General features: G+C 49.4%; 1 protein-coding gene across 2 annotated transcripts in view; it reads left to right on the top strand.

Moving 5' to 3' along the window:
* Positions 1-14629, top strand: part of PHEX (phosphate regulating endopeptidase homolog X-linked) — a 188945-nt gene that overhangs the window by 77431 nt on the left and 96885 nt on the right. For both annotated transcript variants that reach the window (XM_033949946.1, XM_033949945.1), the window contains one exon: positions 2507-2652. In XM_033949946.1, the coding sequence (XP_033805837.1) occupies positions 2507-2652 (146 nt within the window). The remainder of the gene's footprint in view (positions 1-2506; positions 2653-14629) is intronic.

Raw genomic sequence — 14629 nt, 5'->3', positions numbered from 1 at the left:
CATGAGAGAGATTTGCATATAATGGAAGTGACAGGTATGCAAATCTCTCTCATGCATATTCAAGATATCCCTAATGAATATGCATGAGAGAGATTTGCATATAATGGAAGTGACAGGTATGCAAATCTCTCTCATGCATATTCAAGATATCCCTAATGAATATGCATGAGAGAGATTTGCATATAATGGAAGTGACAGGTATGCAAATCTCTCTCATGCATATTCATTAGGGATATCTTGAAAACCTGACTGGCTGGGGGTCACCCAGGACAGGTTTGGGAACCTCTGGTCTAATAGATGTTGGCACTGTCATTTTGAAGCAGGGACTTTGGATCATTTATTATTCTATTGTCCATTTATTATGAATTTTTGGAAATCAATTTGGGACCAAATTAATTGTTTATTGCTCACACAACTTTTCAACAGCGGCTTAAGGCGAGCTACATTCCCGTCCTGTAGTTTTGCTCCTGTCCTCCGGGGGTTTCTAATCCAAGTCTGAACCTGAGGCGAAGAAAGCCTCCGGGCTGCTGGGTTGATCTCTGACATCACAAATTAAGCACGTCTGACCCGTGGAGTCTGAACATGTTCACAGCTCATGGTGGTGTCATTGTTTAAAAATATGAACTGCAACTGAGCTCCAGACAGCTCTGAATGAATTTGTGCTCTACTTGGCTACATGGAATAGATCACCTGTGGACATTTGCTTGATAAAGGGACATGTCTTGAGATAACAGCCAAGCTATCTTTTTTATGCATATTCAGAAGCTTAAATTTGTGCAAGGTTTTTCACCTAGGTGATACCAGTTTCAAAAGAGAATTTACATGCTATGAAAATGATCTTGGATCTATAATTTGTGGACTTGAGTTGAGTTAGCCATACATATATATATTTTTTCCCTCTTTGTTATAAAATCATGTTAAATGGTAATGTGATTTATTTTTCCAATAAAAGTTATGACTTGACTAACTTACTTTCTGTACAAGTGAATACTTGATATGTAATTTGAAAAAACTTATAAATAAATAATAAAAAGAAAAAGAAAATGATCCCAGCAAAGCTACTTGCACAAATTTACACCTTCTAAAATGCGCACACAGTTTTATCAGCAAAAAATTATATCTAATCAAAAAGTGGAAATCCCACCCTGGTGTTGCACTATCCTTCGGTTGTTCACAGTGTTCTCTGAGTGCTGTAAATATTTTTTCCCTTTTGGAACAGCTTAAGGATAATTCCCTGGGCAGGTGTTTTATCCCCTGCTATTAAAAGTGATAGAGTTCCACTGCTTTCTGCTTCCAGTCCTTTCTGCTTCAGCCCTTGCTCTCTTTCACTATGGTTTGGATCTAGTCTCCCTGTGAGCAGACCTTAGGGTACTCTGCCCTTCAGACACAAAACTGTGATGATGGGAAACACAAGGTAACCTCTGCTCCTGAAGCTCCAGGGGACAGCTGATCAATGAACAGACTGGCAGCTCTATGCTCATTTGTCCTCCTCCCTTCTTATTTTGCCCTTTGGGTGAGGATAGGGTTACCAGATTTCCCCAGGACATGTCCGGGGGTCCGGATGGCTTTACAAAACCCGGCACTTTGTTGGCGGCGCTGATACCTTTTCGCCTCCCCCATGCCACGCTCGTGCCCTCCTCTGCTCTCCCGTATCTCTTTAAAATCTTTGCCAGTGTGAGCCTGCTGCTCGCGCTGGCCTGGCTCCCTCTGAAATCACTTCCGGGTCGCGGGGCCAGGAAGTGACGTCAGAGCGAAAGCCAGCGCGAGCAGCAGGCTGAAGAAGCTGCTTTGGCTGGGGAAGATTTGGAAGAGGTACGGGGGTGGGTAGGGAGGGAACGAGCGGAGGGTGGGGGGCAGAGAGGAGGGCGCAGGGGGGAGCCACCACCCAGGGCACCTCCTACCCTCGCTACACCACTGGGGACGTGCGTACGTGCGCATCCTGCAGCCTTAAGGTCTATTGGGGTGGGAGACAGGTGGGTATAGTAGGTTGTTTTTTTTTTTTTTTTGGGGGGGGGCGTTATGGAGGGATCAGCATAAATAATAAGAGGGTTATGTGAAGTGCACAGCAGTGCCCTCTAAGGTGCCCTACTGCTCTGTCAGGATGTTTATGTGGCCAGTCCATGTCGAAATGGCGCCTTTTTGGACTTGTCTAACTTGGACTTTTCTTTGGTCAAAAATGGTGAATAAAGATACATTTTGGTTGCCAAGACGTCCCAAGTAGGGGATTTTGGGGAAAAAAAATAAAAATTTGGACAGTCTTTCCGAAAGTAGCCGTTTTCCTGCCTCCGACTTTGGACGTTTTGCGGGAACCATCCAAAGTCAGATTTTGGCATCCTATCGACAACGGCCCTCCACATAGATCCTGGGGATGGGGGGGGAGGGGAGGAGAAAGTTTCGGCCTTAAATTCCTGGTTTCGTCCTTAAATTGTCCTGTGAAAAATAAAGATGCAGCCTTGTTTTGAAATCTGCCTTAGCTTGTATGTGTTAACGTTTTCTTTCCCTTCAGTTTGATTGGCTAGGATACATCCGGAAAGTTATCGACACCAAGCTCTACCCTCACCTAAAAGATATTAACGCGTCAGAAAATGTAATTGTTCGGGTTCCGCAGTACTTCCAAGACTTGTTCAGGATTCTGCAGGCTGAAAGGAAAAAGTAAGCTTCCCGCCCATGGCTATCTTTGCATACTGCTCTGCATTTCTTTAGGAGGTGTGCGTATGTATTTACCACGAATCATAAGATGAGGGGGGGGGGGGAAGAGCCCTGGATTATGCTTATAAAACATATTATGTTCAAATCTGTTTTATTAAGCAATAACAACAGGAAGTACATGGTTTACAATGTCACCCAACAACAACCGCGGAGGACTGGACTCTGATGTCCCCCACGATCGAACGTCACCCCCACCCCACAGAGAGAAACACCCCCCCCACCCCCCCAATGAACATACAACTCTCAAGCAGGGAATATCAATGGTAAGGAGAGGCACGGACTCACAGGTGGAGTCTGTTCAATATTCGGCTACGACTGTCAGGGGTCAAAGTGTTCAAATACGGAGTCCAAGTGTGAACAAAGTCTCTGCTCCGGCGACGAGAAGAACAAGCTAAACGGGCCTCCCAGCCCATAAGTTCGTGAAGTCGATTCCTCCAATGCCAAAAGGAGGGGGGGCTCAGGAGAAAGCCAGCAACATAAAATACATTTCTTTCCCAAAATAAAACATTTACTTAGAAATAATTTTTCAGAAGAAGTATACATGGACAGGAAAGAGAATTGGGCAAACAACATAGAAAGCACTGAGACTGGCACAGGGGTCTGCAACAAGCCCTGTAAAAAGGAGGCCAGCGCCTTCCAAAAGGCCTGAATCCCCTTGCAGCTCCAAATACCATGAAAGTAAGAATTAACCTCCACCGAACAGCGGATGCATAACTGAGTACCAATACAACCCATATAGTAAGCCTGGCTTTGGGAAGCATAGGCCCGCAGGACAGTGCGAAAGTGACATTCACGTAATTCAGCACTATGCACCAAACCCGCAGTACGTTTCATGATTTTTAACAAAAAATCGTCCCCCAAGGCCCTGCCCAAGTCCCGCTGCCAAGCCTCCAAAATACCAGGAAAAACCCTAGGTGGGCGGAGAGCCATAATCTGGCAATGAAAAAAAGAAATAGAGACCCTCGTATCGGGATCAGCTGTCAAAAAAGTACAAAGCCGGGTCCCAAAATCCCCTTGCAAGGAACTCCCCGGGAGGGAAGCCACATAATGGCTAAGTTGACAATAGGCAAAAGGAAGGCCAATCTCAGGAACCCCCCTCCCCGCTAACTCAGCACAAGAAAGGAGAGACCCATCATCCTGCAGAACATGCCTCAACTGCTCCACCCCCCGAGCCCTCCAGCGACCAAAAACGGAAGGTCCAACCCCCGGAGGGAAAGCTAAGTTCCCCACCAATGGCAAAAGGGCACTAGTATGGGAGTCCTGATTCCACAACCGAAGGGTCTGATGCCACACTGTCCACAAAGACCGAAACAGAAGGCTACGCTTACAGGGTCTCGGCAATTTAGATAAAGGGGCATGAAGGAGATACAAAAGATGAAGAGGATAGAAATGATCCCGCTCCATAGAAAGATCCGTATAGAAAGAGGTGCCCAACACCCAATCACTAACATGACGCAGCAAGCAAGCCTGATGTCTGGCACCCCCAAACCTCCCCCGGAGGCAGGCCCCACCAACAATGACCATTTCAGTTTAGGTCTCCGCCCTCCCCAACAGAACCGGGGACAACATGGAGGTGAGAGATCGAATATCCCTCTGCAACAAAGAAAGGGGAAGAGTCTGGAGAACGTAAAGCCACCTCGGGAACACGACCATACGGAATAAATGAATTCTACCCAACAGAGACAGCGGCAGCGCCTGCCATTTGGCCAGTAATAGTTTAGTGTCAGCAAGAAGTTTATCGATGTTAAGCCGATACAGTTGGGCTACATCCATAGTCAGCCAGATCCCCAAGTATCGAAAAGAGGAGTCAGCCCAGCGCAACGGAAAACGATCCCCCCAAAACTGCTGAAGATGAGCCGAGGAAGCCAAAGCCTCAGATTTCGCGAAGTTCAAGGCAAAGCCAGAAAAATCCCCATATTCCCGAAGGCTCTCCAGCAACACGGGCAAGGAACGCTGCGGGTCCGTTAAAAAGACCAAGAGATCATCCGCAAACGCCGCAAGTTTAAAATGGGAATCTCCCAATGCCAATCCCCGAATATCCGCATTAGCCTGAAGCTCACGAAGTAGAGGATCTAAAGAAAGCACGAACAAAAGCGGCGACAGGGGGCAGCCCTGGCGAGTCCCTCGGTGAATCTTAAAAAAGCCCGAGAAAGTCCCATTAACCAAAATCCGCGCAGCGGGATCACTATACAACGCCTTGATAGCACCAAAAAAGAAAGGGCCCAAACCGTACGTCCTAAGCACCGCAAAGAGGTAACCCCACCGCACTTTATCAAAAGCCTTCTCGGCGTCAAAACTAATAAGCATGGAGGGGCTACCTTCCTGTCCCACCCGTTCCAGAGCTAACAAGATACGCCGGATATTCTTAGCTACAGGGCGATCCCGCACAAACCCCACCTGAGAGTCCGAGATCACTGAAGGCAAGACGCGCGCCAGGCGGGTAGCCAGAATTTTTGCCAAAAGCTTTGCCTCGTAATTCAACAATGAAATAGGACGGTACGATTCAGGTAAAAGAGGGTCCTTACCGGGCTTCGGGAGAACTATAATAGACGCCAAATTCACATAACGAGGAAGGAAGCCCTTAGCAACACTCAAATTATAAACGTCAGCCAGCACCGGCGCTATCTCCGTCACCAACAATTTATAGAACTCACTCCGATACCCATCTGGGCCCGGCGCCTTTCCTAACGGACTGACCCCTATCGCCCACTCTACCTCCTCTGGGTAAAGGGAAGATCCAAAGCGGCAGCATCCCGCTGAGAGAAACAGGGCAAATCAAGGCTGTCCAGATAGAGTTGCCCATCCAAAGTCTCAGAACCGGAATCTGTATACACCTCAGCAAAAAACGCCCGCAACAGCTCACAGATCTCCTCTGGCCGATGATGCAGCACCCCAGAAGAGTCCCGAAGAGCAGAGACGCTCTCAGGTCCTCCCCGTGGATGCGCCATGCGGGCCAACAATCTGCTGCTCTTATTCGCAAACCAAAATAAATGAAACTTAAAGTACGCCCGTGTCCGCATAGCCTGAAGATGCAATAATTCATTCAGTTCCTGCTGGACCTCCAAAAGCTGCGTGCGAAGCAGGAAGGAGGGTGCCCTGCTATATTGCCGTCGCAACACAGTCGCCTTCCGCTCCAAAGCCAGAACCATCCTATACTTAAGCTTCGACTCCCGGGCCACAAAAGCAATGACATCCCCCCATAAAACAGCCTTAGCTGTCTCCCAATAGAGGATGGGATCATCGCGATGCTGCTGATTATTGTGTTGAAAATCATGCCAGCACTGTACCAAAAACTCTTGAAAACGAGCATCCCTATACAGATAACACGGAAACCGCCACGGCCCTCTAGGGAGCAGAGAATCACCCCAGGTCCACCGAAATCCCACCCAAGCGTGGTCAGATATTTCAATGGGGCCCATGTCAACCCCCAATACCCGGGGAAGCAGTTCGCGGGAAATGAGAATGAAATCAATTCGGGAAAGCGTCCCGTGCACCCTGGATAAGTGGGAGTAATCCCTCTCCAAAGGGTGTAGCACCCGCCACACATCAAGCAACCCCAGGGTAGATTCCAGGAGCTGGGCACCCGTATAAAGTTTGGAGGTCTCTCTGCCCGAAGAAGCAGAGCGATCTAACTTAGGATCCAGTACCTCGTTGAAGTCCCCGCCCACCAGCATCGGAACGTCACCAAACTGCAAGAGTTGATTGCGAAGCCCCCGAAAAAACCTGGCCGAAGGATTGTTAGGAGCATATACATTACAGAGCAAAAGGGGCCGATTATCGAGCAACACTAAGGCAACGATGTAACGCCCACTAGGGTCGCGGAGCACTCTCTGGGTTTGAAGACGAAGACCCTTACGGATCAAAATAATAACACCTCCCTTTCCCCCAACTGCGGGCGCCTCCAAATGGGAACCCACCCACCAGGTACAGAGCTTAGCATGTTCCGCTGAGGATAAACGGGTCTCCTGTAAAAAGGCAATGGAGGTTTTAGAACGATTCAAACGCTGCAAAATTTTTGAGCGCTTAATAGGGGAGTGGATCCCCCCAACATTCCAAGAAGTTAAAGTGTATTCCAGAGTAGTCCACTTAGTAGAAAAATAGAACAAAGAGAAGAAACCAGTAAAGTACCAGAGAAGCGTCCCAGCCACCACTTCTCCAGTATCAAGCATCCGCCTGTCCCAAGAAACGAGCCATACCCCTGCCACCAATCCAATCTCAAACCACACACCCCCCACCCCATCCCCACAAGATTCCACAAATAACCCAACCGCAGAAACCCTGAGACCCTGCTCGACTTCCCCCCTCCCCCCAACCACTCCCCTCCCCTCCCCTCTATCCCCCCTCCACAACCAACCCTCACCCAACCCACACCCAAGACACCCCAAAAAGGGCATCACTTCCAGGAAACCATGAACACCCTCCCACGGGATCACTGACCAGTAACCCCTGGGCCTCAGTCCCCAAACGCAGAAAATACCAAAGAACAAACCCAGCATCCAAAGCCCCCAGAGCACTCAAACCACCCATCCCCTCCCCGATCCCCACAGCCACATCACCAACATTCAGCCACACGCACCCAGCTAAGTCCCCCAGGGATACAGAACAGAATTGGCCAGGAACAGGCCAAACACCACAGGGAAGACCCCATTGAAAAGAGAAAGAAGTAACCAAGAGAAACACAAACCAGGAGACCCCTGTACCTTTCACCTGCAGGACAAGCATACCAATCCCCACTCCAGCCACACGCACACCAGCCTTGCCCACTCTTAGGGGGACCCAGAGTCCCTAATCAGATGTAGTGGAAAAAAATACCACCAGTCCAAAAACGAACTACAGTTCAGTCCTCAGAAATTAGGTCGCCTCAGTCCCCGACAGCTCCCTGCGCCGGATCTTCAGGCAGCATCTCCGTCACGAACCGCTGCGCTGCTTCCAAGGTGTCAAAGTGATGAGCTCTTCCCAGGTGGGTCAACGGCAAGCGAGCCGGATACTGCAAAGAAAAGGCAATGTGGCGCTGGATGAGACGGGTACACAAAGGTGAAAACCGGCGCCGTGCCTGAGAGACCTCCGCAGAGTAGTCCTGAAAGCACAGAATGGGCCGGTTGTCATACAAGAGCTTCTTGCCTTGCCGCAACGCACGCAGGACCTCCAGCTTATGGTGATAATTCAGGATACGGCATATGACCACTCGAGGCCGGTCAGCATTCTCTCTCCGTTGCCCCAAGCGATGCGCCCGCTCCACCCGCAAGGGGCCCGAGGAGGAAGATAAGGATAAGGACTCAGGCAGCCAGCGTTCCAACAGCGCCCCCAGCTCCACATCCCGCACCGACTCTGGCAGACCCACAAACCGGAGGTTATTACGGCGGGACCGGTTCTCCAGGCCATCCACCTTGGCTCTCAATGCAGCCATAGCGGTAGCATGGGCAGACTGCTCCTGGGTAAGCCTCTGGACGGTATCCTCAGTAGCACTCACTCTCTGCTGTGTCTCCTTAACCTCCGATGTAAGGGAGGCAAAACGCTGGTCCAAGGTGTCCAATTTGTCCAGGATGCGCTGCAATTTGTCCCCAAGGGAACTTTCAAGCGCTGCCTGGACCTCCGCTGTCACTGCCGACACCCAGGAGGAGTGAGGAGCCTCCGGCGATGGGGGAGCCACGTGGTCCGCCATCTTAGGCTCTGGCGGCTTGCTCTTCTCCCGCTCCTTTCGGACTGTCTTCGTGGCCATCGCGGCGCGCTGTACAGTGCGAAAAGTCCGCACCCCACCCGGAAACACTCCGCAGCCGTGGGGGGACCTAACCCGGGGATTAAAATGCGGTGAAAATGCCGAGCCGCGATCGGGCGTTTCGGAGCTGTAGCAGCAAGCTGTCTACAGCGCCATGTTTCCGCCGGAAGTCCTTATAAAACATATTAATTGCTACTGCATGGAACATTCTTAACGCTGCTTCATTTTAATACACACCCTAATTCTTTAAACCTGTATGCCCAATTATACCCTTAGTCAGGGCAGGATTAATTCCTTGATGGGCCCTAGGCACTCAAGTACACTGGGACCCCTGCCTCCTTATGGCCCTGCCTCCTTATGGCCCTGTTCCATCCCCACCTGCCCCTCACCATCTTCTCCCTCCTCTGAGAGTGTACCTCCGGGCCCAGCTCCACAAGTCCAAGTAGCTCTTTCTCCTTCCTTCATCATTATTCAGTGCAGCCAAACTTGCGGTCTTAAAAAAGGCTGTGGGCAGTGGTTCCCACACACTGCCCACAGCTGACCCGGAAGCCTTCCCTCTGACGCAAAATCCCAGTGGCATGTAGAAACCTCTGCCCATGGTCCTTTGAAGACTATGAGTTTGACTGCACTGAGCAACGAAGGAGGCAGGAGGAGACACTACTTGGACGTCTAGAGCTGGGCCCGAAGGCAGGTGTACTGATGTCACCAGAGCAGGTAGCTTTCTGAGGCCCCCTGACCTCTTTGGGCCCGAGGCATGCTACTCAGACTTTATAAACGACCTGGACATTGGTACGACGAGTGAGCTGATTAAATTTGTGGACAATTCGAAGTTATTCAGAATAGTGAAGGGGGATTGCGAAGATCAGCAACGTAACATAATCAAGCTCGAGAAATGGGCATCGACATGGCAAATGAGGTTCAATGTGGATAAGTGTAAAGTGACTCATATTGGTAACAAAAATCTCATACACGATTGGTTTGCTTAGTGAATCTAGGCCTATGTGTGCAACATCCAGAGTGAGTAGCAGTAAAGGTAACGTGACCATTTATTTTTTTCATCAAAAGGGGACATCTATTAATTGTCAGTCCCGCCCCCAATCCCACTCTAGTACCGCCCCAATCCCGCCCTAGCCCTGCCCTCAATCCCGCCCCAAATTTCTTCCATTCATTTTTCATGTACACATAATATCTTCATATTAATTCATAATGGTAACCTTAAAATTTTTAAAAACTACAAAGCACACTATACGTAGAAAAAATGTTAATTATCATTTGGGATTTTCAAAGATGTCAAGGCAAACGACTTTACAATATGCAATGTCACCTCAGTAACTATAGAAAAATAGACAAATATAGTGCAAAATATAGACAGCAGATATAAATTCTCAAAATTGACAGGTTTTGATCACTAAATTGAAAAAAAAATCATTTTTCCTTCCTTTGCTGTCTGTTGATTTCATGAGTCTCTGGTTGTGTTTCCTTCTTACTGTGTATCCTTTCTTTCATTTCTTTCTGCACCCAGGCCCAACAATTGTCCCTTTCTATTCCCTCTCTCCTTCCTTCCCATGTTCATAGTGCCCCCCAGTGCCTCTGTCCTGTGTCCTTAGTGCCCCAGTGCCTCTGTCCTGTGTCCCTAGTGCCCCTGTGCCTCCTTCCCATGTCCCTAGTGCCCTTGTGCCTCCTTCCCATGTCTCTAGTGCCCTCAATGCCTCCTTCCCATGTCCATAGTGCCCCCAGTGCCTGTCCTGTGTCCTTAGTGCCCCCCGTGCCTCCTTCCCATGTCCATAGTGCCCCCCGTGCCTCCTTCCCATGTCCATAGTGCCCCCAGTGCCTGTCCTGTGTCCCTAGTGCCCCCAGTGCCTCCTTCCTATGTCTTCTCTTGCCTTTGTCCCTCCCCCGAAGCCAGCCTGTCTGCCTACTTCCTTCCCTCTCTCCAGTGCCTGATTCAAACCCCCCCACCCGCAGATTCAACCCCCCCGCAATTCAACACCCCCTCACCCGCAGATTCAAGCCCCCCGCGGATTCAAACTCCCTGCCTGCTTGTCCGCCTGCCCGTGTACCGCCACTGCCTGCATGTCTGCCTCCCTGCCGCGCCGATTGAAACACTGGGCCGCCGCCGCTTCTTCCCAACATCAATTTTGACGTCGGAGAGGAAGTTTGGGCCAGTCAAGCAGCGATTGGCTGGCCCCGAACTTCCTCTCCGACGTCAAAATTGACGTCGAGAAGAAGCCAAGAAGCAGCGGCAGCGGCCCAGCATTTCAATCGGCGCGGCAGGGAGAGAAAGTGATCGGCCGTCCTAGTGTCCCCGCGCACAGCTTCGGGACGCTGTCCCTGAAAACGGGACATTTTGGTGTCCCGAAGCGGTGGGTCGGGACAACGGGACGGTCGGCCCGAAAACGGGACTGTCCCGTTGAAAACGGGACGTATGATCACCTTAAGTAAAAGGGGTGTAGACCAGGCATAGGCGACAGAACAGGGGAGGCCACAGGGGCCTTGGCCTCCCCAAAGATTGGCAGGCTTCGCTTGGTGCCCACCCATCTCCCGGCATTGTGTACTTTAAATCTTTGGGCAGCTGCCACACAGCGTCATTGAGCAGGCCTGCCCTGGAACCCTTCAATCTACTTCTAGGGGCAGGCTTGTTCGCCGACGCTGCGCGACGGCTGCCCGAACATTTAAAAGCACAGCGCCAGGAGGAGGTGGGAGCTGGGGAGAGGCTGCCGCAGTAGAACTCCGTGGGGCCAGGGTGGAGTTCCTGAGCCCTCCTGAACCAAACAGCGTTAGACAGTATATAAATTTAAATAAATAAATGAGGTGAGGCGTGGCCTAGTGGTAGAGCTCCTGCCTCAGCACCTTGAGGCTGTGGGATCAAATCCCAGCTCGCTGCTTCGTGAGATCCTGAGCAAGTCACTTAATCCTCCATTACCCCAGAGACAAAATAAGTACAGTCAAACCTCGGTTTGCGAGTGACGCGGTTTGCGAGTGTTTTGCAAGACGAGCAAAACACTCTTGCAAATCTTGCCTCGCAAACCGAGCGTTGACTCAATTTGCGAGCCCCCACCCCTGTGAACTGGCATTCCCGCCCAAACCCTTACCGCAACCGGGCACCGGCACGCAGCGCCATCCCACAGGCCGTGCCGGTGCCCAAAGAGCCTGTCTCCTGCCACTAGCTGCTGATTCTGCTGGGCCTTGCTCAAGGTCTTCTGGTTCCTGCTCTCTCCCGATCTTTGAGCCCTGGCACGTCCTATGGGTTGGTGCTGTGCACCCGCCGGTGCCCAATCGCGGTAAGGATTTGGGCGGGTGGGCGATACCAGTTCTCGGGGGTGGGGTGGGTGAAGCCAGTTTCCGGGGGTGGAAGCGAGCCAGTGGCCTCAGGGTGGGGGTGGGGTCTTTTTGGAATGTGGTGGGGTGGGGTGGGGTGGGGTGGGGTGGGGTAGAAGTGCGCCAGTGGCCTCGGAGGGGGAGGGGGGTCTTTTTGGGATGTGGAGCGAATCATGCGAGTTTCCCTTACTTTCTATGAGGAAACTCGCTTTGATATACGAGCACTTTGGTCTACGAGCATGCTTCTGGAATGAATTTTGCTCGCAAACCAAGGTTCCACTGTATCTGCATATATGTAAACCACTTTGAATGTGTTACTACAAAAAGAAAGAATACAAGTCCCCATTCCTTTTCCCTTTCCCCTAAAGGTGGAACATACTTTCTTGGTAGCAGAAGTCAAGATAACCATTTGATTTTCCGTAGACAACAACTCGAAAAAAACTCATCTCTTACGGAAATTCCTGTTAGGAAATGGATAATTGTAGATTTGTGGATATTTTTTTAGATGTATCTATAGGTTAATATTGTTCAGAAGATTGTTTATTATGTAAATGTATTGTGAGCCACACTGAACCAAAAACATTTTTTTGGGTGTAATGTGGGATATAAGAATAGCCTTACTTGGTCAAACCAATGGTCCATCATGCCTAGTAGCCCGTTCTCACGGTGGCTTATCCAGGTCACTAGTACCTGGCCAAAACCCAAAGAGTAACAACATTCCATCATCTCAAAGAAGAGCAAGATTCCGGAACCCCAATGAGAGCAACATTCCAGAGCTGAGATTGTGATGTCATAATGCCTCATTCCACAGTGCCTCAGAGCCAACCTCATCAGTGATGTTACAATGGCTTGATTGTCCTATAGTTGGCTCACATAAGAACATAAGAATAGCCTTATTGGGCCAATCCAGGTCACTAGTTCCTGGCCAAAACCCAAAGAGTAGCAACACTCCAGCATCTCAAAGAATAGCAAGATTCCGAAACCCCAATGAGAGCAACATTCCAGAGCTGAGACTGTGATGTCATAAGGCCTCATTCCACAGTGCCTCAGAGCCAACCTCAGCAGTGATGTTACAATGGCTTGATTGTCCTATACTTGGCACACTTTGGAACATAAGAATAGCCTTATTGGGTCAGACCAATGGTCCAACATGCCTAGTAGCCCGTTCTCACGGTGGCTTATCCAGGTCACTTGTACCTGGTCAAAACCCAAAGAGTAGCAACATTCCATGTACCGATCCAGAGCAAGGAGAGGCTTCCCCCATGTCTTAATAACAGACTGTGGACTTTTCCTCCAGGAATTTGTCTGAACCTTTCTTAAAACCAGCTACGCTATCCGTTTTTACCTCATGAAAGGCAGATTGCAAACTGTGAAATATAGTTATTTGATAATAGTTTGCCATCATGTGGCCTTTCATATGGGGAATATGAGAGGTACACATTAAATCTGCATGAGGCCATACGAAATACTTCACTTGAAATGGCATTCGCGCATTGAGTGGCCGATAGAATCAATAGTCTTCAGAACCACCTCGTTGTTGGTGCCTTCTCGGGTTGATGGATGCGGTACTTGTCCGAATGAGTTCGCTGCAGATTTTTCCAGAGCAAGTTGCTTATCAGGGCAGTATTGACTGAAGCGTTTGTTATTGCAAGCCAGAGGAATCCCACACCACTGGAAAGCTCTCCCTCCCCGCCTCTGTCTCTCTCTTTTATTTCTCAACGTACGTTTTTACACTCTGTGCTCAAAGATTATTGCCAAGTACAGTAGAGTGTCGTTTTGATCTATTCTATGTGAACATTAGTCTACATCAGAGGTAGGCAATTCCGGTCCTCGAGAGCCGGAGCCAGGTCAGGTTTTCAGGATATCCACAATAATTATGCATGAGATAGATTTGCATCTCAAGGAGGCAGTGCATGTAAATCCATCTCATGCATATTCATTGTGGAGATCCTGAAAACCTGACCTGGCTCCGGCTCTCGAGGACCGGAATTGCCTACCCCTGGTCTACACTGATGTATCAATTATGAGGACAAGTCAATTGGATATACAGAAGTGTGTGCTTCATAAAACGGAGATTTCTTGATAACACTGTGGATATATTATAAATCTGCCATTCTCCCTTATTCCCACCAATTAAGTGAACTGACAGCGTGGATATTTATATGCATCATTTTTAACTTGGGCATCATTGGATTACCTCCCGATTGGTTAGACTGCCTAATGAAATTGATTTATATCTTGTTTCCACTGATTTTTTTTTTTCTGTACTATATGTAACCAGCTGCAACATTTCTCTGTTTTATGACTCATATAGAAACATAGAAACATAGAAAATGACGGCAGAAAAGGGCCACGGCCCATCAAGTCTGCCCACTCTAATGACCCACCCCCTAACTTCCTCCATGAAGAGATCCCACATGCCTATCCCATTTTTTCTTAAAATCTGGCACGCTGCTGGCCTCAGTTACCTGTAGTGGAAGATCATTCCAGTGATCAACTACCCTTTCGGTGAAGAAGTACTTCCTGGTGTTGCCATGAAATTTCCCACCCCTGATTTTCAACGGATGCCCTCTTGTTGCCGTGGGTCCTATAAGAGAAAAGATATCTTCTTCCACTTCGATATGGCCCGTGACATATTTGAACGTCTCAATCATGTCTCCCCTCTCTCTGCGTTCCTCGAGTGAGTATAGCTGCAATTTACCCAGCCGTTCCTCATATAGAAGATCCTTGAGTCCTGAGACCATCCTGGTGGCCATTCGCTGAACCGACTCAACTCTCAGCACATCTTTTTGGTAATGTGGCCTCCAGAATTGTACACAATATTCCAGATGAGGTCTCACCATGGATCTGTACAATGGCATTATGACTTCGGGCTTTCGGCTGACG

Source organism: Geotrypetes seraphini, chromosome 6 (genome assembly GCF_902459505.1).
Source record: "Geotrypetes seraphini chromosome 6, aGeoSer1.1, whole genome shotgun sequence".
Classification (NCBI taxonomy): Eukaryota; Metazoa; Chordata; class Amphibia; order Gymnophiona; family Dermophiidae; genus Geotrypetes; species Geotrypetes seraphini.
Note: the sequence above shows the minus strand (reverse complement) of the source record. Positions and strands in the feature narration are given on the sequence as shown.